This window comes from Rhinatrema bivittatum, chromosome 2 (genome assembly GCF_901001135.1).
Source record: "Rhinatrema bivittatum chromosome 2, aRhiBiv1.1, whole genome shotgun sequence".
NCBI classification, from domain to species: domain Eukaryota; kingdom Metazoa; phylum Chordata; class Amphibia; order Gymnophiona; family Rhinatrematidae; genus Rhinatrema; species Rhinatrema bivittatum.
Window position 1 is genome coordinate 813,005,215 of NC_042616.1, and position 25,475 is coordinate 813,030,689.

Genomic DNA, 25,475 nt, shown 5'->3' on the forward strand with positions numbered 1-25,475 from the left:
ACATTTACATTATCATTTTTCTGATCAGCATTTCTCACAACTTGTTTTAGAAAGTAATATATCTTTGATATTCTAGGAATGTCTTCCTCCTCATAACTTAATATCTCTCTTTAGAATTTTTTGAACATCTCCATGGGAAGGGGAAATTGATTAATCTCAAATTTTTTGATCTTAATACATTTTCAGCATATTCAATTTCCCTATGCATAGTTATGCTGTCTCACATAAACACATTTTCTGAATTTTGAATTAATTGTACTTTTGTATTCAAACCAATTTCTTCCCTCTCACAATTATCAATCTTTTTTGCATGCTCTACTAAAATAACTCTCATTTATTACAGATAAGGTATTATTCATCATAGATATATTTTTATCAAGCTTGGAAGTCATTTGCCATAAATCTAATAAAGTAATATTATCTGGGTTAACCCCTGACTTAATACTACTTTCTAAAAGAGTCGGAGGCATAGTAAAAACTTCATTTACTTGAGCGGAAACATTATCAGCCCATGGCACTTCTGCTTGTTTAACCAAGCTTAAGTGCCCTTGGGCTGCTCCTACCGGTTCCTTAGCCATCTCAGTTGATGGGCAACTGCTTGGCTGTGGCGGAGACGACGGTCCAGCGCCTGGACTTAGGGAGGCTAAAGAATTTCCTCCCGAACTGTCCACTAAAGGTGTTTCCAACCGTCTATCCTTCATCCAATGTTTTTATCTAACCACTTCCAGTGACACTCTTTATTAACCACTTTTCCACTGTTTTCCTGAATTGACTAATGTTAATCAGTTATTGTTGTTCTTCTGATTTAACTGTAGATCGTTGCTGCAAATGTTATCTTGAAGTTACCAATGATAATCATTTTTATTATTCATCTGATGTAAATGTAAACCGGAGTGAAGGCCAACACCAATACTTCGGTATATAAAAAACGTACAAATAAATAAATGATGGTCCATCGGGCCTGTACGATGTTGCTGTAATGGAGAGGAGGTAAAGATCATCGTTTTTTCTTTTCCTCCCCATCAATCGGTAGAAAAGGAAGATAAGGTTTCATCCAGACACCAGACTAAGCCGGACCAAGTGCGCGCCCCTTTGGCGCGCGCCCGGCTTAGGCGATGCGCCAGCGGCTGTGGTGCGCCGCAGCTCCGTCGAAGATAAGCGTTGTAACCATGCCCCTTTGACGTCACTTGCTGGCGCCGATGGTGTTCTCACCTGCAAGGTATCACAAACAGGGATTTCGCAGCTGGCAAGTCTCTATGGGGGACGAAAACCCTCTTGCCTCCTTCCCTCGCTCCCCCTTCATTCTGCTTTTTAATTGATAAGGATAAGTTAGAATTTTTTAGCTCAGGTGAGTTTTTAGTTACAGGCACTTGGACTACTTTTCATATTGGAACCTCACTGTCGGGATGCCCTAATTCTAATGCTTCATTAGTATCCTTTGAAGATACCTCTCTCTGAACCATGCGCTGCTGAGCGACTGTCAGCTTTCCCCTTTGTTCTAGTTTATAAGCTGCTCTATCTCCTTTTTAAAGATTAGCGCCGGCAGTCTGGTTAATGTGGAGCCCATCCCTTCGGAAGAGACTCACCCTTCCCCAAAAGGTTCCCCAGTTCCTAACAAAACTGAATCCCTCTTCCTTGCACCATCGTCTCATCCACGCATTGAGACTCCGGAGCTCTGCCTGCCTCTGGTGACCTGCGCGTGGAACAGGGAGCATTTCAGAGAATGCTACCCTGGAGGTTCTGGATTTAAGCTTTCTACCTATTTATTTATTTATTTATTTGACATTTTCTATACCGATCTTCATGACAAGAATCATATCAAACCGGTTTACATGGAACTAAGAGATTAACAACATAACCATATAACAGGACGGCCGAAGCACAGTTACATATAACAGAGAGATTGAACCTAAGAGCCTAAATTTGACTTCCAGAACCTCCCTCCCACATTTTCCTATGTTGTTGTGCCTACATGTACCATGACAGCTGGCTCCTCCCCAGCACTGTCTAAAATCCTATCTAGGTGACGCGTGAGGTCTGCCACCTTCGCACCAGGTAGGCATGTTACCAGGCAATCCTCATGCCCACCAGCCACCCAGCTATCTACATTCCTAATAATCGAATCACCAACTATGACGGCCGACCTAACTCTTCCCTCCTGGGCAGTAGGCCTTGGGGAGATATCCTCAGTGCAAAAGGACCATGCATCACCTGGAGAGCAGGTCCTTGCTACAGGATCCTTTCCTGCTGCACCTGGTTGGTGCTCTCCCATCATGAGACCTTCTTCCTCCAAGGCAGCACCAGGGCTGCCAGTCTGAAGTTGGGACTTGGCTACTATGTCCCTGAAGGTCTCATCTATATACCTCTCTGTCTGCCTCAGCTCCTCCAGGTCTGCCACTCTAGCCTCCAGAGATCGGACTCGTTCTCTGAGAGACAGGGGCTCTTTGCATCGCATGCACATGTACAACTTCTCACCGGTGGATAAAAAATCATACATGTGACACTCGATGCAAAAGACTGGGAAGCCCCCCTCTTGCTGCTGGGCTGCTGCCTTCATCTCAGATTTGTTCAGTTCCTTGTTAAGTTTTAGGTTGCTATGGGAATAGGAATGTGTCTAACGTCCTTTAAATGTATTAGTGAATTCACTATATGTCTGGTAATGGCCTACAAGGGACTGATCAAACTCTCAATAAGATGTTGGGAGTTCGTAAAGTAAAGTTAAAAGGCTTTTTTGTTTTGTTTTTTTTTTGGTGTGAAAGTGGCACCTGCTTATAAATTAAAGGATGAGCTAGGGATGGGAGGGTTGGGAAATACAAACACTAACTTTTGTTTATTAGCTGCCTTACTGACTATTAAAAGCACAAACACACAAATGCACTAAATAATATACCCCAATAGTTTGCTTCTCCCCCCCCCAAAAAAAAGAAAAATTCCCAAGCAAAACTTACTGATTCCTAACATAAGAAAATGCCATACTGGGTCAGACCAAGGGTCCTTCAAGCCCAGCATCCTGTTTCCAACAGTGGCCAATCCAGGCCATAAGAACCTGGCAAGTACCCAAACACTAAGAAGATCCCATGCTACTGCTGCCAGTAATAGCAGTGGCTATTCTCTAAGGGGTAGATCTTAAAAAAAAATACGCGCAACCGGCGCAAACAAAAGTAAGCCAGATTTTAAAAGATACGCGCGTTGCTGTGTGTATCTTTTAAAATCTGGGGTCGGCGCATGCAAGGCTGCGCAAAATCGGCAGCCTGCGCGCGCCGAGCCGCGCAGCCTGCCTCCGTTCCCTCCGAGGCCTCTCCGAAATCAGAGCGGCTTCGGAGGGAACTTTCCTTCCTCACCCCCCCCACCTTCCCCCCCTCCTACCTTTGTTGTAGAAGTTACGCCTGCTTGAAGCAGGCGTAACTTGGGCGCGCCGCCTCATCAGCCCCCGGCACAGGCCGCAGTGCCTGGGGACTTGGGACTGACCCCGGGCACGCCCCAGGACATGCCCCCGGCCTTCGGACACACCCCGGACACGCCCCCTCCCGCCCCTTTTACGAAGCCCCAGGACTTGCGCGTTTCCTGGGGCTTTATGCGTGCCGGCGGCCTATGCAAAATAGGTGCGCCGGCGCAGGGCTTTTAAAATCTACCCCTAAGTCAACTTAATAGGTAATGGACTTCTCCTCCCAGAACTTATCAAACCATTTTTAAACCCAACTAAACTAACCTCACTAACCACATCCTCTGGCAACAAATTCCAGAGTTTAATTGTGCGTTGAGTGAAAAAGAACTTTCTCCGATTAGTTTTAAATGTGCCCCATGCTAACTTCATGGAATGCCCCCTAGTTCTTCTATTATCCGAAAGAGTAAATAACAGATTCACATCTACCCGTTCTAGACCTCTCATGATTTTAAACACCTCTATCATATCCCCCCTCAGTCATCTCTTCTCCAAGCTGAAAAGTCCTAACCTCTTTAGCCTTTCCTCATAGGGGAGTTGTTCCATTCCCCTTTATCATTTTGGTTGCCCTTCTCTGTACCTTCTCCATTGCAACTATATATTTTTTTGAGATGCGGTGACCACAATTGTACACAGTATTCAAGGTGCGGTCTCACCATGGAGTGATACAGAGGCATTATGACATTTTCCGTTTTATTAACCATTCCCTTCCTAATAATTCTCAACATTCTGTTTGCTTTTTTGACTGCCGCAGCACACTGAACCGACGATTTCAATGTGTTATCCACTATGATGCCTAGATCTCTTTCCGGATGGTAGCTCCTAATAAGGAACCTAACATCGTGTAACTATAGCATAGGTTATTTCTTCCCTATATGCGTCACCTTGCATTTATCCACATTAAATTTCATCTGCCATTTGGATGCCCAATTTTCCAGTGTCACAAGGTCTTCCTGCAATTTATCACAATCCGCTTGTGATTTAACTACTCTGAACAATTTTGTATCATCCGCAAATTTGATTACCTCACTCGTCGTATTCCTTTCCAGATCATTTATAAATATATTGAACAGTAAGGGTCCCAATACAGATCCCTGAGGTACTCTACTGCCCACTCCCTTCCACTGAGAAAATTGCCCATTTAATCCTACTCTCTGTTTCCCGTCTTTTAGCCAGTTTGCAATGCACGAAAGGACATCGCCACCTATCCCATGACTTTTTACTTTTCCCAGAAGCCTCTCATGAGGAACTTTGTCAAATGCCTTCTGAAAATCCAAATGCACTACATCTACTCGTTCACCTTTATCTACATGTTTATTAACTCCTTCAAAAAAGTGAAGCAGATTTGTGAGGCAAGACTTGCCTTGGGTAAAGCCATGCTGACTTTGTTCCATTAAACCATGTCTTTCTATATGTTCTGTGATTTTGATGTTTAGAATACTTTCCACTATTTTTCCTGGCACTGAAGTCAGGCTAACCGGTCTGTAGTTTCCCAGCTCACCCCTGGAGCCCTTTTTAAATATTGGGGTTACATTGGCCACCTTCCAGTTGTCAGGTACAATGGATGATTTTAATGATAGGTTACAAATTTTTACTAATAGGTCTGAAATTTCATTTTTTAGTTCCTTCAGAACCCTGGGGTGTATACCATCCGGTCCAGGTGATTTACTACTCTTCAGTTTGTCAATCAGGCCTACCACATCTTCTAGGTTCACCGTGATTTGGTTCAGTCCATCTGAATCATTACCCATGAAAACCTTCTCTGGAAGGGTATCTGCCCAACATCCTCTTCAGTAAACATCGAAGCAAAGAAATAATTTAATCTTTCCTCGAAGGCCTTATCTTCTCTAAGTGCCCCTTTAATCCCTCGATCATCTAACGCAGTGGTCCCCAATCTTCTTTGCACCAGGGACCGGCTTCAAGCAAGACCATTTTTCCATGGCCCGGCGGGGTGGGGCAGGGGCGGGGTTATGGAAGGGGTTGGATTTTAGTGCATACTTATCATTTAATTACGACATTTATAATGTGAATGTGACTCAACTCATCATACGTTCTCATATGCATGACACACTGACACATGATCGTCACAGAGCTAGATGTAAAAGTACAGTTTGCATCCACGGGAACCCCCCTGACCCACAATAATGGATGTAAAGCAGAATTATGACATTCCCCATACAACTCACCCTACAAAAAAGATATTCTGATTCTGGTGTCATCTCAGTAACAGCAACTCAAACTCCTTCTACTTTCAGGCTCAATAGCCCTACTTATGAAAAGACAGCAGTTTACCACCAATGCATGTCCTCTTGAGAAAACGCAACAAATAAGACTGATACAAATGCTTACATGCTAGTAAAATATCTCATCTCGTTAACAGACACAGAACCAACCTAACATACTCCCAGGATCTGTAGTAAGAACATAAGAAAATGCCATACTGGGTCAGACCAAGGGTCCATCAAGCCCAGCATCCTGTTTCCAACAGTGGCCAATCCAGGCCATAAGAACCTGGCAAGTACCCAAAAACTAAGTCTATTCCATGTTACCGTTGCTAATGGCAGTGGCTATTCTCTAAGTGAACTTAATAGCAGGTAATGGACTTCTCCTCCAAGAACTTATCCAATCCTTTTTTAAACACAGCTATACTAACTGCACGAACCACATTCGCTGGCAACAAATTCCAGAGTTTAATTGTGCGTTGAGTAAAAAAGAACTTTCTCCGATTAGTTTTAAATGTGCCCCATGCTAACTTCATGGAGTGTCCCCTAGTCTTTCTACTATCCGAAAGAGTAAATAACCGATGCACATAAACTAATCTGCACACAGTTACACCTGTATTATGGAATACATTCAAACAGGAGCAACCTTATCTATGAAAAGGCAACATTACAAATATTAATTCAGGTCCTAAAAACCAATACACCTCTTATTAGGAATTGCAAGCAGCTATACATCCCCAAACAGAAATAATTGTAAAACTATACTAATAAGCAGAATAAATGTTTCAAAACAGCTATGAACAGAATAACATCCAACAATTAAAAACTCATAAAAACTATTAAACATTATCCAAACACCAATAAAATATTTCAAAAAAGCAGACATCACACAATTAAAATGGCAGTCAAGAAAAATAAACTTAAAGCCACCTTTACTTACCCCCTCCAGCAGCTCTCCTACTCCCCTTCCCTGCAGGCCGTGGCACACACCAGAAGCAGCAGTAGAAGCTAAGCTCTATACTCATGGTCCTCTTCCTTAGGGCCCATGTCTCTCACACACACACCATATCAGTCATGCCCCCATGACCAGTTTCTGTCTCTCACACACCATTCATCTCCCAAACAGTCTTTGGCACACACACACCAGTCACCTTCCTGAACAGTTTCTCTCATGCCATACACACACACACACAGGCTTCCCACTCCCGTGTTCTTCTTACATATATGGGCTTCTCACTCTCATAATCACTTTCTCTGTCACACACACACCAGTCTCTCACTCCCATGTTTGTTCTCTCCACATGCACAGGCTTCTCATTCCCATAATCACTTTCTCTATGTTACACACACGCCAGTCTCTCTCATTTCCATTCTCACTCTCCACGTGCACAGGCTTCTCATTCCCTGAATCACATTCTTTCTCTCACATTCACACACACCAGTCTCTTTCTCACACACACAGTCACCTTACCAACCAGTCTCTCTCTCTCATGCATGCACACACACACAGGCTTCTCACTCCCATGCTTTCTTTCTCACACACACACACCAGTCACCTCCCTGAGCAGTCACTTTCATTGTCTCTCACATATACGCACACACCACCAGGCTTCTTACGCCCATGCTTTCTCACATACCCAGATTTCTCACTTCCATGCTTTTTCTCTCTCTCACACACACACACACACACACACATCAGTCACCTCCCTGAGCAGTCACTTTCATTGTCTCTCCTATATACACACACATCAGCTCTCTGACCAGTTTCTCTCAATCACACACAGGCTGGCTGGCTGCTTCTCTCTCTCTCACTCACTACCTCTTTCTCCCCCCCCCCCCTCACCCCAACACAAATGGTAGCTGCAGCAGCCTCCTCCTCCAGCCCCCGCAGGCCAAGAAAGAAGAATCCCATCGGCCGCGGGAGGCTCATGCTGCTGTCTCCTTTCCCGATTACCGGCTGCTTCGATTGCTCGGGGGCCGCAGCTGCTGCCGCTGCTTCTGTTTTTCCACGCGGCATAGCTTTCTCCTTCCCGCGCACCGCTCTGTGTATCACTTCCTGTTCCGGGTCATGGGGGGGGGGGGGGCGCGGGAAGAAGAAAAGGCCAGCCGCTTGTGCCAGAGCTTCTTGCACCGCTGCCGTTCCCACTGGGCTTGAACGTACTGATAGCCCAGTGGCAACAGCAGCAGGGTAGGAAGAGCAGCGGGAGAGACCGGGAGCACGTGACACACCTGCCGGTGCTTGGCAGCGCCGCGGACCGGCAAAAAACCCCCAACGGCCCGGTCCTGGTCCGCGGACCGGTGGTTGGGGACCCCTGATCTAACGGTCCAACCAAGTCCCTCACAGGCTTTCTGCTTCGGATATATTTAAAAAGTTTTTGCCTCTACAGCCAAATTCTTTTCAAATTCTCTCTTAGCCTGTCTTATCAATGTCTTACATTTAACTTGCCAATGTTTATGCTTTATCCTATTTTCTTCTGTTGGATCCTTCTTCCAATTTTTGAATGAAGATCTTTTGGCTAAAATAGCTTCTTTCAGCTCCCCTTTTAACCATGCCGGTAATCGTTTTGCCTTCTTTCCACCTTTCTTAATGTGTGGAATACATCTGGACTGTGTTTCTAGGATGGTATTTTTTAGCAATGACCACGCCTCTTGCACACTTTTTACCTTTGTAGCTGCTCCTTTCAGTTTTTTTCTAACTATTTTTCTCATTTTATCAAAGTTTCCCTTTTGAAAGTTTAGCACGAGAGCCGTGGATTTGCTTACTGTCCCCCTTCCAGTCATTAAATCAAATTTGATCATACTATGATCACTGTTGCCAAGTGGCCCCACCACCGTTACCTCTCTCACCAAATCCTGCGTTCCACTGAGAATTAGATCTCAGCCACCAGCAAGGTGATCCTCTCCTCTCGGTGCTCCCACTGACATTGAATGGTGTTTGTTTGTTTTGTTCAAATTTTAATTGAGTGGGATACAAAATCATGCATTAGTGTTCACTTTTTGTAATTACATATATTTTTTATGCAGTTAAAATAATGCTTTAGACACTGATAAAAATAAAGTGACTCAAAACTTATCTTTTATTATCCAGATAATAAAGACTGGTAAATGGTTGGAATGCACAGGAACTGGCCAGGTACTGCAGCACCATCGCGTAATTTCCAGGCTAAAGCTGACGCTGTGGCATTTCAAGCATTTGTATCTTCATCAGGGGTCAAAGTTACGGTGCAGTGCCGGACAGAAATGAATGCTCAAATTATTTCTTGGAGCAAAGAAATAAAACAGTAAACGGCATTGCACAGTGAAACTTTGAACTTCTCATACAGTGCAGCTGAGCAGCGGTGAACTTAAAAATACTTTATTTACTAAGAAAACTTAATCGGAGTGTTCAGAAGAAATTATAGAGACTTACAGAAAACGTTCTGTTAAATAAATTTGAAAAACTAGCAATCAGCATTGGTCCCCATGGCGTTCTTCTGACAGGCTCCAAAGCCGATGTCAGATGCCATTTTAAAGGACCCGTCAATCATGTCCGATTATAAGAAATGAAAATAAAACTGTGTCCAGCTCGTATAACCACCTTTTGTTTTGACAGCACCATCATATGTCCAATATCTGGCTTATGTGTTTTATTATGTTCTTTGATTTTATTTGATTTTATTTAATTTAATTTTTGGTTTTATTGTTTAGTTTATCTTTTAAGTTTAAATTGTTTACAAATTTGCTCATATTATTTAAATTGTATTTTATTGAGTTATTATGTAGCAAATAATTTTGTGTTTTAATGTGATTAACTTTTAGAAATTTGTTTTATTGTATTATTATGTAGGTTTTCTATATAATTGAGTGTACACCGTCGAGATTGTTTCAGATTGACGGTATATAAAACAAACAAATAAGATTCAGCACGTATATTGCGTAAATTAGATATCATCTCGAGTTTCCTGGAAGAGGCCTTATTGGCGAATTTTGCTATTGAATCACTCTATACTAACATTCCCCCTCAAACCTCTTTACAATTAGTTACTCAGGATCTTGATCAACACGTGGCTCCACATAGTTCCTACATCATTTTTTCATACCATTACTGAATTTATTCTCTGCAACAACATTTTTAGCTTTCACACAGAAGTCTTTCAGCAAATCCATGGAGTTGCTCTAGATATAACTAATTTATATGTTGCCTAGTTCGAAGAGCAATTCGTATATCCATCAGTACATTTTCAACATATTTTACTTTGGAGCCGCTGAATAGATGATATATTTTTCATTTGGATTGATTCTGAGGATAACTTGCACATCTTTCACCAGTGGCTTAATATGCAAAACAAGAATCTGCATCTTACCATGACGCTATTACGTTCCTTGACATCTCTATCCTTCGGTGTGGATCACGACTTGAGACTACCATCTATCGCAAACCTACTGAATGCAACAACTTGTTGCATTTTGAGAGTCTTCATCCTCTACCTTTTAAGTATGGATTAACCGTGGGTCAGTTTTTACATTTGTGTCGACTGTGCTCTACCACCACCGAATCTAACTCACAATGTGCAGAGATCTCGTTGGTTTATTCAGAGAGGTCACCCAAGAAAAGCTATCAGAGCAGCCCGTTTACGGGCACGTTTCTCAGATTGACAATTTGTTGGCATACAAGGCACCTTGGAGATGTGAAGATATCACGCGTGTTCTCAAATTTTCTAATGTTGCACATCATATAGTTTCTTCAATTAAAACAACGTTGGCATATTTTACAGCATCATCCAGTGTTTGCAAATCTCCCTTTATTTTCTTAGAGACGAGGGAGAAGTGACAAAGATTGTTTCAGTAGTGCCTCGCAACCTCACTGCGAGTACCACTCGTCCTACTGGCCATAGAGCTCGTGGGGCTTGTTCTACGTGCGTATTATGATGCCAGGAACTGTATGGCAACATCCCGCAATGGGCACGAACATCACACTGTTTGTTTGGATGAACTGATTGTAATTTGCAGGCCGTTATCTGCTTGTTACTTTGTCCCTGCCCACTTATGTAGGGCATACAAGTAGAAAAGTCAAAATTAGACTCTCTGAACACAGAAACCGGATTAACACTCGGGATATTCGGGCTCCCTGTTCACTGACCTACGTTGGACTGTACCGGAGCAGGTGTGAGTCCCCGCCCGTGGTGGGGATTTAATCGTGCTCCTAAATAGACGTGAGCAATTTTGGATCTTTTTTCATTTAGATTCGGTAACTCTGCATGGACTCAATGAAAAAATAGAAGGGTACTCTTTTTGTAATACCAGTTCGTTACTGTTTTTGCTTGACATTCCTGTAGTAAGGTCACGATGATATTTTTTGAACACAAACGTCAGATTATTACTGTACTCCTCCTTGTTTCCGACGTGGCACATTGCAGAAGCAAGAGTTGCATCTCTGACTCGGTTGAACTTCTTCCGAGCAGGTCTCGATTCCTCAAGGGGACTCAAGTGTGGAATTAAAACAAAGACGATCCTAGTAATTTGTCCTGGACTTTTAACAGTACGACCTGTTCATCACACTGCCTCGCTCACAGCTTGTTTGTATATATACAGGGTGTATGAGCAGAAAAAAGGTCAGCATAACTGTCACAAGGTTTGGTTTTCATCTAGTGTTCCTGTGCCCTTCCTCTGGCACATCACACTTAGGGTATTAATCGGTTAATCCAAGTGGGATACTTTTATGAGTGATAGTTCACGTGTTAAAAAGATATTTCTATCACTGAACATTTAGGAGCAGATTTTAAATACTTGCGCGATCGCGTACTTTTGTTCGCGCACCAGGCGTGAACAAAAGTACGCTGGATTTTATAAGATACGCGCGTATCTTATAAAATCCGGGGTCGGCATGCGCAAGGGGGTGCACATTTGTGCAACCTGCGCGCGCCGAGCCCAGCGCGGCCTGCCTGTTCCCTCCGAGGCCGCTCCAAAATCGGAGCGGCCTCGGAGGGAACTTTTCTTCGCCCCTCCCCCCCCCACCTTTGTCGGCAAAGTTACGCCTGCTGAAAGAAGGCGTAACTTTGCGCGCGTCGCCGGCAGCCCCGCTCCGTCCTCCGGTCCCAGGGGCTGGTCCGGAGGCCTCGCCCATGCCCCCGGGCCGGCGCCACACCCCCGGGCCCGCCTCGAAACGCTGCGTCGTTTCGGGAACGCCCCTGGACACGCCCCCTCCCGCCCCTTTTCGAAAGCCCCGGGACTTACGCGCGTCCCGGGGCTTTACGTGTGCTGGCGGCCTATGCAAAATAGGCGCGCCGGCGCGCGAGCAGCCCTTTTAAAATCTGCCCCTTAATATGGACTCTTTACAAAAAAAAAAAAATGTATTGATCTTTTTAACGTACTGGCTGCACACAGTTTTTTTTTTCATTTCTTATATCGGACATGATTGACTGTTCCTTTTAAAATGGCGTCTGACAGCGTCATTGGAGCCTGTCAGAAGAACGCCGCAGGGACCAACGCTGATTGCTCGTTCTTCAGATTTATTTAAGAGAACGTTTCCTGTAAGTCTCTCTCTACTTTCTTCTGATCACTCTGATTTTAGTTTTCTTAATAAATGAAGTATTTTTAAGTTCACCGCTGCTCAGCTGCACTGTATGAGAAGTTCAAAGTTTTACTGTGCAATGCCGTTTACTGTTTTTTATTTCTTTGCTCCAGGAAATAATTTCAGCATTAATTTCTGTCCAGCACTGCACAGTAACTTTGACCCCTGATGAAGATACAAATGTTTGAAATGCCGCAGCATCGGGTTTAGCCTGGAAATTACGCGACTGTGCTGCAGTATCTGGCCGGGTCCTGTGCATTCCCACCATTTAACAGCAATTCAGTCTCCTTTATTATCTGGATAATAAAAGATAAGTTTTGAGTCTATTTATTTTTACCAGTCTCTATGGGATTATTTTAACTGCATTAAAAGATATTTCTAAAACAAAACAAAAAAACAAAAAAAATATATATATTTACCACATAGCAATGATTATAAATGCAAGGTAGGCACCAGCACAGCAAATAAGACTTGAGTCATCTCATTCAATGGTACAGTTTAGGGGCTTTTGTATGAGTTCCATTCGCCTAAAGTGCTTCAATATATGGGCATTGCTGATTAGAGTGAAATTTTGTTTTTTGGGTATCAGTTCTAATCCCAGCTCTGTCACTGACTCTGTGTGACCCTGGGTGAGTCACTTTATCCCCCTGTGCCTCAGTTCTAATCCCAGCTCTGTCACTGACTCTCTGTGTGACCTTGGGTGAGTCACTTTATCCCCCTGTGCCTCAGTTCTAATCCCAGCTCTGTCACTGACTCTCTGTGTGACCCTGGGTGAGTCACTTTATCCCCCTGTGCCTCAGTTCTAATCCCAGCTCTGTCACTGACTCTCTGTGTGACCCTGGGTGAGTCACTATATCTCCCTGTGCCTCAGTTCTAATCCCAGCTCTGTCACTGACTCTCTGTGTGACCCTGGGTGAGTCACTTTATCCCCCTGTGCCTCAGTTCTAATCCCAGCTCTGTCACTCACTCTCTTTGTGACCCTGGGTGAGTCACTTTATCCCCCTGTGCCTCAGTTCTAATCCCAGCTCTGTCACTGACTCTGTGTGTGACCCTGGGTGAGTCACTTTATCCCCCTGTGCCTCAGTTCTAATCCCAGCTCTGTCACTTTTTCACCTGGCTGCCTCAGGGTGTTCAGCTGTGATTGAATGTCAGTGCTTCTTTTCCACTAACTCCCTTTGGAAGACAGCTGGAGGCTGTGAGGTTTAATAATGGGCGCTCAATCATTTTTGGGGCATGTGTGCAGTGCTACGTCTAGTTCTTTAGACGCTCTCTCTTTCTCTCTCTCTTTCTAGTGCTGCATCGATGACTTCGAGGACGTGGTGAAGCTGCTTCTGGAGGCGGGAGCGGACGTGAATGCCTGCGACAGTGAGCTCTGGACGCCCCTGCATGCTGCGGCGACCTGCGCACACCTGCGCCTGGTGGAGCTGCTCATTAAATAGTACGCGGGAGGCTCCCCCGGCCCTGCTGTCCTAAAGCGGAGCCGGATGCTCCGTGCTCTGCCCCCCCCAGCCTTGCTATCCCCTGCGGCCCCCGGGGCCGTCGTGGCCTCCCCCCACCCTATCCTACTGCAGCCCCTGTAGCACCGCGCCGCCCGTGGCCCTCATCCGTTCCTTGCTCTGTCCGTTGCCCTGTATGATATTTTGCAGAACGCGAGCACCCAGGGCACTGTGTGTGTGTGTCTGTGTGTGTGTGTGTCTGTGTGTGTGTGTGTCTGTGTGTGTGTGTGTCTGTGTGTGTGTGTGTCTGTGTGTGTGTGTGTCTGTGTGTGTGTGTGTCTGTGTGTGTGTGTGTGTGTGTGTGTGTGTGTGTGTGTGTGTGTGTGTGTGTGTGTGTGTGTGTGTGAGTGTGTGATGTAACGCTTGGGCCTGCTGCTTGCCCTGCACTAAATCATTCATGAGCCTGTACTGATAGGCCTGTAACTGTATCCTCTACCGCCATAAGCTGCTGGGATCCTCCTGTAAGTGAGGTCTCTGAGCCAGGGTGAGGACGACTCCAGTAAGGACCCTCCCTGGATTTCCTCCAACGGTGAATGACTGTTCCCTGACCCAGTTCCTTTATATATAAATATATGTGTGGGGGTGGGGGTATGTGTATAACTTTCACTGGTTCTGCCTGTGGTGGGGCTGTGTGTGTGTGTGGGAAGCTTGCACTGCTGCTGCCTGTGCCGTACCTGTTCCGTGGTGAGGCAGGCTGTGTGTGTGTGTGTGTGTGTGAGAGAGAGAAGCTTGCACTGCTGCTGCTGCCTGTGCCGTACCTGTTCCGTGGTGAGGCAGGCTGTGTGTGTGTGTGTGTGTGTGTGTGTGTGTGTGTGTGAGAGAGAGAAGCTTGCACTGCTGCTGCTGCCTGTGCCGTACCTGTTCTGTGGTGAGGCAGTGTGTGTGTGCGTGGGAAGCTTGCACTGCTGCTGCCTGTGCTTGGGCTGCGTGTGTACCTGTTCTGTGGTGAGGCAGTGTGTGTGTGCGTGGGAAGCTTGCACTGCTGCTGCTGCCTGTGCCGTACCTGTTCCGTGGTGAGGCAGGCTGTGTGTGTGTGTGTGTGTGTGTGTGAGAGAGAGAAGCTTGCACTGCTGCTGCTGCCTGTGCCGTACCTGTTCTGTGGTGAGGCAGTGTGTGTGTGTGTGTGCGTGGGAAGCTTGCACTGCTGCTGCCTGTGCTTGGGCTGCGTGTGTACCTGTTCTGTGGTGAGGCAGTGTGTGTGTGCGTGGGAAGCTTGCACTGCTGCTGCTGCCTGTGCCGTACCTGTTCCGTGGTGAGGCAGGCTGTGTGTGTGTGTGTGTGTGTGTGTGTGTGAGAGAGAGAAGCTTGCACTGCTGCTGCTGCCTGTGCCGTACCTGTTCCGTGGTGAGGCAGGCTGTGTGTGTGTGTGTGTGTGTGTGAGAGAGAGAAGCTTGCACTGCTGCTGCTGCCTGTGCCGTACCTGTTCTGTGGTGAGGCTGTGTGTGTGTGTGCGTGGGAAGCTTGCACTGCTGCTGCCTGTGCTTGGGCTGCGTGTGTACCTGTTCTGTGGTGAGGCAGTGTGTGTGTGCGTGGGAAGCTTGCACTGCTGCTGCTGCCTGTGCCGTACCTGTTCCGTGGTGAGGCAGGCTGTGTGTGTGTGTGTGTGTGTGTGTGTGTGAGAGAGAGAAGCTTGCACTGCTGCTGCTGCCTGTGCCGTACCTGTTCTGTGGTGAGGCAGTGTGTGTGTGTGTGTGCGTGGGAAGCTTGCACTGCTGCTGCCTGTGCTTGGGCTGCGTGTGTACCTGTTCTGTGGTGAGGCAGTGTGTGTGTGCGTGGGAAGCTTGCACTGCTGCTGCCTGTGCCGTACCTGTTCTGTGGTGAGGCAGTGTGTGTGTGTGCGTGGGAAGCTTGCACTGCTGCTGCCTGTGCCGTACCTGTTCTGTGGTGAGGCAGTGTGCGTGGGAAGCTTGCACTGCTGCTGCCTGTGCTTGGGCTGCGTGTGTACCTGTTCTGTGGTGAGGCAGTGTGTGTGTGCGTGGGAAGCTTGCACTGCTGCTGCTGCCTGTGCTGTACCTGTTCTGTTGTGAGGCAGTGTGTGTGCGTGGGAAGCTTGCACTGCTGCTGCCTGTGCTGTGGCAGTGTGTGTATGTGTGCGTGGGAAGCTTGCACTGCTGCTGCCTGTGCCGTACCTGTTCTGTTGTGAGGCAGTGTGTGTGTATGTGTGCGTGGGAAGCTTGCACTGCTGCTGCCTGTGCCGTACCTGTTCTGTTGTGAGGCAGTGTGTGTATGTGTGCGTGGGAAGCTTGCACTGCTGCTGCCTGTGCCGTACCTGTTCTGTTGTGAGGCAGTGTGTGTATGTGTGCGTGGGAAGCTTGCACTGCTGCTGCCTGTGCCGTACCTGTTCTGTGGTGAGGCAGTGTGTATGTGTGCCTGGGAAGCTTGCACTGCTGCTGCCTGTGCCGTACCTGTTCTGTGGTGAGGCAGTGTGTGTGCGTGGGAAGCTTGCACTGCTGCTGCCTGTGCCGTACCTGTTCTGTTGTGAGGCAGTGTGTGTATGTGTGCGTGGGAAGCTTGCACTGCTGCTGCCTGTGCCGTACCTGTTCTGTGGTGAGGCAGTGTGTATGTGTGCCTGGGAAGCTTGCACTGCTGCTGCCTGTGCCGTACCTGTTCTGTGGTGAGGCAGTGTGTGTATGTGTGCGTGGGAAGCTTGCACTGCTGCTGCCTGTGCCGTACCTGTTCCGTGGTGAGGCAGTGTGTGTGTGTGCCTGGGAAGCTTGCACTGCTGCTGCCTGTGCTTGGGCTGTGTGTGTGTACCTGTTCTATGGTGAGGCTGTGTGTGTGTGTGTGTATGGGAAGCTTGCACTGCTGCTGCCTGTGCTCTACCTGTTCTAGGGTGAGGCTGTGTGTGTGTGTGTGTGTGTGTGTGTGTGTATGGGAAGCTTGCACTGCTGCTGCCTGTGCCGTACCTGTTCTGTTGTGAGGCAGTGTGTGTGCGTGGGAAGCTTGCACTGCTGATGCCTGTGCTGTGCCTGTTCCGTGGTGAGGCTGTGAGAGACTGTAGGTCCATTGTCCAAGCAGAGTTAGATGGTGGTACTTCTTCTATCATAAGATTCAGGGTATTGACTCCTCCTCCTGGTAGAGTTTTGACTCCTGCATTCCATGCGAGAGGCTTTGCATTTGTGACGACCTCACCCCCGTGCGTGTTAAATATGTAAGTCTGAGCCACGCGCAGCTGGAAGACTCCTGCACAGTTGGGAACACACTGTGTCCCCCCGTCCCGTCCCCCCCGTATGCGAGTGATTTAATTCCCTCTCCCCAGTGCTGTGCCTGCTCTCCGTTGTCATCCTGGCTTTCTCTTATTTTTTCTTCAGCGGTGCCAATCTCCTGGCAGTGAACAGTGACGGGAACATGCCCTATGACCTGTGTGAGGACGACGTGACGCTGGATTGCCTGGAAACGGCCATGGCGGATCAGGGTGAGCGTCCCCCCAGCCCCCTTCCATCGTGCTGTTCTCTGGCAGAGGGGGTGGGGAGGGCAGGACACCCCCACTCCCACTTGTGCCCCTGCCTCCCCCAGCAGGTTAGTCCTCAGAGCTGCACCAGGCTAGGGGGGGATTTATTCACTCCCTGGTCCAGTCTGAGGAAGGGGGGGAGAGAGTGGGTCTGTGGGACAGGAGGGGGCTTTGCACTCCATTTGCTCAGGTGCACTCACAGACTGAGACCTCTCGCACTCTTACCTCTCTCAAGGTCTCTCTCACGCCACCTCTCATGTCCAGGGAATCCCCCTCCCCAGCCTCTGCACTTTAAGAGCCCAAGGGCAGAGGAGGAAAGCTTTCCCCCCCCGTCCCTGGTGCTGATGCGAGCCAGTAATGTGGCCCCTGCTGTTTTAAGCTTGCACCACCCCTGCTCCACTGGATGATGAGAGGTTTCCACGTGGCGCCGCGCAGCTCCGGCATGCAGTGATTCAGGGCTCAGCCCCCCCCCCCCCCTTCCTCTCCGTTTATGGATTGTCTCCTTTTTGGGGGGGGGGGGGGGGGGGTTCATGACAAGTATTTATTTGGTTCACACTTTCAGAGCGAGGGTGGGAGAATCCGGGTCGCTGGAGAGCCTAAAATTCAGAGGCCACTGCCGATGGCGCAGCCGCGGGGGGGGGGGGGCTGTCCTCTGCCGAGCCACGCCGAAGAGATGAGGCTGGTGGGATGGACCAAGGGAGGGGAGAGTAAGGAGTGGCAAAAAAAAACAAAACAAAAAAACCCCAATATAAAAAAGACAAAACTACAAGGAAAGCAATTTTTTTTTTCTCTGCTTTTAAAGGTTTTGGCTGGAGTCCAAAATCTCCACATATTTCTGCAGCCCTGGTTTACAGTCTGTTGTCACTTTACACCTCCCAGCCCTTGTGTTTATGGAAGCAGAGAGGGAGCCGTGCGGCCCATCCCATCCACACCTCCTGCTCAGCTCTCCCTCAGCGATTCTCCCCCCCCCCTCCTGTGCTTCTCCCAATCTTCCTGGAATTCAGAGGCCGGTCCTCGTCGCCCCCCTGCTCTCCATAAAGAAACATTTCCTTAACCTTCTCCCCGGTGTTGCCCCCTTTCCCAGGGGGGGGCCACCTCTGTCCCTCGGGTGCCTGATTTGGTGGGGGGTGGGGGGTCGGTATTTCCCACAGGGCCAACTCCTTCAGGCCCAGCCCTCGGCAGCTGGGAGAGTCCCCCCTTCATCATCATCTGCCCTCTCGCCTTCTCAGGTGTCACCCAGGAGCGGATCGAGGAGGCCCGGTCCGCCACGGAAAGGCGCATGGTGGAAGACATCCAGAATCTGGTGCAGGCGGGCGGGGACCTGAACGCCCAGGATGAGCACGGAGCCAGTCTGGTAAGATGCCCGAGAGAGGGGGCCTGGCCGCGTCTTGGTCTGGGGGGGGGGGGGGGGGGTTACAGGAGCGGGCGTCACCTGGCCCCTGGCCCTGCCGGTGGCCAGGAGATAGAGGCTTGCAAGCTTAGTACGGCTCACGTAGAGCGCGTCCCTCTCCGCTCTTAACTCTTCCAGAGCATCACAGGAGCCAGTTCCTCATATCTCCCCACAACTTCATTGCTACCTGCATCCTTCTAGGGGACTCTTTTGGCATTTGCAGAAGTAAATAAGTGCGGGGATTTTCCCCCCTCGCTGCAGGCGCAGGCTCTGTGTCAGCACGGTACAAGTACTATGGAGGCAGGGCCTACAGCTCCTGGGGCTGCAGGCACAGGCTTTCTGTTAGCCTTGTACCGCTCTTCCTTGTAGCCCTGTCTCCTGGGTGCAAGAGAGGAATTGGGGCCTGGTTTTCACACCAGTGTGACTGGGGTTTGCTATAGATAATGCAGCAGCAGCTGGCTGGCCTATGTTTCCTGCGTCGGTGGTGTTTTTTCCCCCATCGCGGCTCCCTGAACTGTGCTGCAGTAGCAGCTAGAAAGGCGCAGAGCGTGACGGCAGGTAATGGTCGTGCGGCCCATCCGCATCTCCCACTCGGCGATAATCCCCGATTACCCCTAGTGAGAGAAGCTCAGGCGTGATGCGGGGCCCCAGCCTGCCTGCCTCCCTCTACTACCGTTGCCATAAATGGCTCCCAGCCCTGCGTGCCTGCCTCGGGCCTACCCCACACAGCAGCGCTCTTTGGGTGGCCTGCCACCAAAAGTCCTGTTCCTTTCCCCAGAGACGAGCACGTTCCAGCCCTCGTGAGCTGGCCTCAGCAAGAAACTGTAGTTTTGTTTATTTAAGTTTCATTATATCGCCTTTTGTACCATGGTGCCAAGGTGATTTACAGTTAAAATGTCAGATCGTTAAAATTCATCCTGCTCCGCCAGACCAGTCGAGACCCGTGGGTTACATTCCCCGCCCCCCCCCCCCCTCAGCAGAAAAATGCTGTTCTGCCCTGGTGGCATCGTTACTACTTGGAGATGGTGCAGCACAGGAAGAGCTTCTGCATTCTCTGCCCCCAGCAAGACGGTAGGACAGACGACAGGATTTTCACTAGGCCTACCACTCCCTTTTTTTTTTTTTTTTTTTGGGTTTGGCAGTGTTTTAGGGTCAAGCACCCACTCCCACCCAGTGTAACAAACGCATGGTGAGAGCTTCCAGGCCCAGAGAGGACTTGGTAGAGTCCAGAAGGGTTCAATTTGGCAAATATTAAAAGGAAAAAAAAAAAAAAAGATTAGAGGAGTGAGTGTCCTGTGCCAAGAGGAGATCCTACTCAATTTGCCTCCCTCTCCCCCTTCCCCCATCTGCTCCAGCCTAGGCTTGAAGGCCTGCTAAATTGAAAAACAAAAAGAAAACAAACAAAAGAAGCAAAATCGAAAGGAGCCAAGGTCTCGCCCTCCTCGAGCGAAGCGTAGTGTGTCTGCTGGAGAGGAGCCTGCACTCTGCAGGCTCGCTGCTTGTGCGATAGGCCCCAGTTGCACCGCGAGCCTCCAAAACGGGGGAGTCTTCTCTGGCCTCGCGGGCGTCTGCCTCCGCAGCGGGGGAAGGATTCTGTAGCCGCGCCGCGGTCGGAATGCAGGCTGGGTGGGGGCCTCAGGATCGCTGGCTTGTGGCGGGTTTGGCCGCCATTTTGGATTTCATTTCTCGGCGAGCCTCCTGGCCTCCCAGCTGCATGAGAATGAATTAGCGGGATTTTTTGGGGGGGGGGGGGATGCCCCAGTGTTGACTCCCTTTCATCCGAAGGAAATGTCAACGCTCCTTCTCACTATATTTCTGTGCCATTTTCCTTGATGAGGGTCAGAGCAACAATAAATCTTTGGAAATTTGAATGAGCGTTGGGTGCTTGGCAAGCATTTGGAGGTTATTTAATCATTTCTGGACAACAGACGGGGGGGGCTGTTTGTCTTGTTTTTGGAGGGTTACATAAGGGGGGAGGAGGCGTCCAAATCTACTCTGGCAAGCTGGATCCTGGACGCGATGACTTCAGCACACACAGTAACCTAGTAATGACGGCAGAAAATGACCAGATGGTCCGTCCAGCCTGCCCAGCAAGTTTCCTATGGGAGTAACTGACGCTCTGTGCAGGTTACACCCAAGCCTTATGTTAGGGATAGCAATATTTACCATCTAAACCAAGCAACTGACAAACCCATTGCAAAATTTACTGCTAACAGCATTTTTACAGGGTGAGTAACCGTCCTGATAATTCATACAGCGCTGCTGCTTGTACCTGCTCTGGTTTTTGGACTTGGGCCGTAGAAGCAGAACTGCTCTATGGCCATCTGACATCCGGGATTATTCATGTTTGTTCTGCTGGAGCTCAGTCATCCTCCTGGGCAGAAGAAGTTGCTGTTGCGCTGGTGGGGGGTAGTCCTTGCTTGCCTTTGCTAAGCATTTCAGACTGGATGTGTTTTGCCAAGGAGAATGCGGCCTTTGCTTCCTCCCGACCGAGCTCATTATTGGACTTCCCACTTGCCTCAGTTGGACCGGTGTAGCAGGATGAAAGGGAAGGAGAAATTCTTATCTGAGCTTTTTTTTTTTCTTTCTTTCCATGAATCCTGCTACACCAGTCCAGGACCCTCCCGGTAACCTGGGCTGCATTGAAAAGGAGGAAGCCTTGGTTGTCAGGTGCCTGTCTTATTGAGAGATATTTTAGAGGGGTAGGTCAACGGGGTCAGCCTCTGGTTGTTTTTAACTCTCCTGTCCTCCCTGTTGTCATTCCTACAGGGCGTGGATAAGGAGGTGCATGGTAAGAGGACCTTCTCTCCCATCACTCAACATTTTTAAAGTTTTTGAAATTTTTTTCTCAGTTTGAATGTTTATGTTCCGTTCAGTGCTTTGTTATAGAAATACTGAGTTGTTGTTGTTCCTGGGCTACACCACCTCTAAGTAGTGGAAAAGGTGTTACAGAGAAAAACTGTCTTCTCTGCTTCCCTCTGCTGGTAGGGGGGGGGGGGGGAACGGGACTGTAGGGTAAGCCCACCTGTATCGACTGGACTGGTGAAGCGGGATTCCTGGAAAGAAAATTACCAGGTAAAAAATTCTCCTCCTTAAAATCCATCAGTATATCCTTTAAAACAGAGACAACATACCAATGTTAAAATCAAACAGTAAGACACACAAAAGCACCCTAAATCTTAATCATATAACATAAAAGCGCCTTAAATATTCATTGCATAACACAAAAACATTAAATATTATTAAAAAGCAACTAAGTGCCTAGTCCTCTTGAGTAGCCAGAACTCCTGTCCTGTAGGCGTAAAACGCCTGATAGAACAACTGCAGCTTGATTAGTTTCCTGAACTTTAAGAAATTCGACTCCTTACGCATAAGCAGAGGACCCAGATACCCAAACGTTCCTGTCCATGTATATTCCAGTCTCGTCTCATCCCAACTGGACCTGGCAAGTTAACCAGATCCAAGCGGGATGAGCAGAAAGTCCTGCCTGGTGAATCTGATAAAGCATTAAAAACCGGGCATGAAGTCTACAGGTAATAGGTAACCACTCTTGATTCATTAAACGGGGGGTGGTCACAGGATCAAATGTCTTCTTGCCACAGATGATTTTTGCAGCGGTGTTTTGAATCGGATGCAGTGCTGTAGTGGAGAGGCCCTGCAACAGGCTATGACAGTAGTGTAAATGATTTTAGAACCGGCACACGTGCAGTCATTTGAAGGTCGCGCTGGTCCATGTAAGGGTGCAGCTCACGCACATAATGCAGATTTAAAAAAAAAAAATGAAGCCTGCACAAGAGCTGAGATTAGATCAGACATAGTTAATCCATTCACGCTCCCAAGAGTTTTTGGGTTCCTAACTCTCTGTCCTTCCTACCGGCAACAGGCAGAGCTAAAGTTGTAGTTGGATGGTCCTTCTCGGCTCCACGAGCCATGCTTAAGCATCAGTAAATTTGAACTCCTAAAATCCCAACGCTGGCTTACAACTCGCTGCCACACCTTATTCCAAATCCTGGTCCTGGCCTTTACAGTCCTAGCCAACCCCTTAACCTCAACAGCCAACTCTCTTCCAGTACGTACCCTCCCGCTCGCTGCCCTCTCTCGCCTGCTAGTTCCAGCTCCCAAGGGAATGAGAGAGAGAGAACCTTCTCGGGATCGGTTCTTGGCCTTTGAAGCTCCCTACTTCTGGACATTAGGCTTGTGCCACGCTTCCTCACCTTCAGGAAGAAAGTGAAGACGTGGCTGTTTTGTGATAGCCTTTGGCCCACAACCAAAAATCTCAAACCTTCCCGACCTGGGCACCACAGACAGCATAGACCTCAAACGTACTCCGTGCCTACACTCTCCTGTCTGTCCACCTCCCTTGCAGCCATGCTCATCTGAAATTCAGTTATCGATGTTCTTGATACCAGTTGTAAACCCAAGCTCTGTTGCAATACGCCTTGAGCTCTTCTGCCGGATAAGGATGATGGTAGACGATCTCCATGTTGCCAGGTTGGCTCTTGACCTACTGACCTGGGTACAGAGCTGATTCGGGACTTTTCAGGAAACTGCTGAGTCACTCTGATGCTCTGCAGATCCCGGGGCCTCCCTGATCTCTTCATATATTGTATAATATTTAAAGAGTCAGTAGCACCTCTGTACAAATTGCTCTACATACAGATTTTACCAGAATGCACATTTATTACCCAGTTACAAAGTCACCCTCGCTTTGGCTCACCTGAGAACTGCAGGATCCTCAGACTGCAGAACGATTCCTTCCAGGAAACAGAAGGTTCCTGTTCATACCCCCCAGATCAGTCCAGACAAGTGGGTTTGGCATCCCTGCCAGAAGATGGAGGCAGAGAACAAAACTTTGAGGCACTGCTACATAACCGAGAGTGCCACCTGCAGTCCCTCGGTATTTCTCTGTCTCCAGCAGATGGTAGAGGTGCAAACCTGCAGTCTGTCTGGAAAAAAAAAAGACAGAATTTGCTTCAGTGCTCTCTGAGGTATTAGGTACCTCTGTGGACCATCCCTCAGGTGGAACCGGGCAAGCGGTGGGTTGGCTATTCCTATCTGCCTTTAGCCCGCTTCTTCCAGAGGGACTGATAGCCAGGGGACTGGCTCCCTCTTTCCTCCAAGGTCTCCTCCTTCAAGCCGTCTTCCTCCTGGCAGGGAAGTATATCTGTTTCTAGTTAATTATGTTAAAAAGAAACAGGAGCTTCGGTCGGGACAGTTCAGAGGCAGGGGGCTGTTTTTAGTCAGCGGTTGCTATCTGAGCTGGAAGGAGGGAGAAGCTGAACTGCCATGGACACCGGGGGATCTGGGGTTCTTACAAGATGCTCGGGCACATTTGTTTCGCTGTGCGCGGAATCGGGCCTGTGTTGACGTTCAGCTCTGTAAGCAGACCTCGGGTGGGCCTACTTGCTAGCGCCAGAGTGGCGTGTTTTCGCCTGCTAGACTGCTGCTTTTCCAGGGATCCTAGGTGAGGGGTGGGGTCTGGCAGGCTGTTTCTCAGGTGCATTTTCGTTCAGGCCTGTTAAGGCGCATGCCGTTCAACAGACCACGACGCGACCTGTGTGCAAGCAGCAGAGCGGGGTTGTTTTCCGCTAGGCGGCCATTTCTTCCCCAGGCCAAATGGCGCTGAAGCCTCGCATGGCAGCCTGTAAGGCATGCAGGTTGTGGTCTGCACAGCTTAATGAGGCTACCCCTGTGTTCTGGCTGTGCTACAGGGGGGTGAGGGAGCCTCTGCATATCTGGCCCCAGACAAGAGGGCCACCAGACCTTCGAGGCCTGCAGCAGAGATCCCAGAGGGAATGGAAGAGGCCGCCATACCCTCTGAGAGTTGCAGGCAGAAGCCTGCGAGCTCAAGGGCACCCAGGGACTCTCCTCAGTCTCTTTCTGCCATGAGACCATCGGCAGTGCGGGACCTTAGCATGGGAGAAGAGTCAGATGGGAGCAGCCTCAATGGGGACGATGAGGATCTGGAGGAGTTTTCACCGGACTTTGTTCTACTTCTGCATAAAACCTTTCTGGCATGGAAGAGGTTAGGGAGAAAGCGTTGTAGGGATTGACAGCCACAAGTTCTTTCCAAGACCCCTAAGGGAGGTCTTGTTGAGAGCTTCTGGCAGTTTGCTCAGATGTCTGAGTCTGGGGCACGATTTGGGAGCTGAAGGTGATCCAAGGAATTTGGAAGACTTGGAAAATCCTCAGGTGGATCTTGCAGGTGTCCCTTTGGGGGGAGGGGGGGGTGATCCCAGTGGGGTGGATCCTGATGCAGACCCGGATACGGACAAGGATGACCCTGATTCGGATGAGATGCTGCTGACGGAGGGAGATGACCCGACAGTCGCTTGCCTGTTTAGGAAGGAGGAGCTGCGCCCCCTGATTCCTCAGCTTTTGGAGGAATTGGGTATCAAGGTCACTCAAGAGGAGTCAGACAATGAGAGGGAGTAAATCTGGTCCTGGAGGGACTGAGGAGTGGTCCTAGTGCCTTCCTGTTGCCTAAAAAGATTTTAAAAATTTATTAATCAAGAATGGGATTCCCCGGATGCCGGTCTTAAGGTGGGCAAGGGAGATGGCGAAGCTATACCCACTGATGGAAGAGACCTTGGACCTGCTGAAGCTGCCGAAGGTGGATGCGGCAGTCTCTACTGTCACCAAGAAAACAACTATTCCAGTGGCAGGTACAGCCGCTCTGAAGGCTGTTCAGGATTGTAGACTGGAGATGCAGTTAAAAAGGATGTTTGAGGTTTCTGCCTTGAGTCTCCGGACAGTGATCTGTGGCAGTCTGATGCAGAGGGCCTGCTTATGCTGGGTGCTGAAGGCTCAAGAGAAGAGTTCTACTCATCCCAGCAGCTCCATGCAGTTGGCGTGCTTGGAAGCTGGAGTGGCTTATGTGGCGGATGCGCTGTATGATTTGGTTCGTATGACTGCCAGAAGCAT

General features: G+C 48.7%; 1 protein-coding gene across 1 annotated transcript in view; it reads left to right on the forward strand.

Annotated features, from left to right (window-relative positions):
- PPP1R16A (protein phosphatase 1 regulatory subunit 16A) overlaps positions 1-25,475 on the forward strand; it is a 114,294-nt gene that overhangs the window by 48,561 nt on the left and 40,258 nt on the right. Inside the window, exons 3-5 of the mRNA XM_029592246.1 lie at positions 13,507-13,652; positions 17,022-17,125; positions 18,391-18,515. Coding sequence (XP_029448106.1) covers positions 13,507-13,652; positions 17,022-17,125; positions 18,391-18,515 — 375 coding nt within the window. The remainder of the gene's footprint in view (positions 1-13,506; positions 13,653-17,021; positions 17,126-18,390; positions 18,516-25,475) is intronic.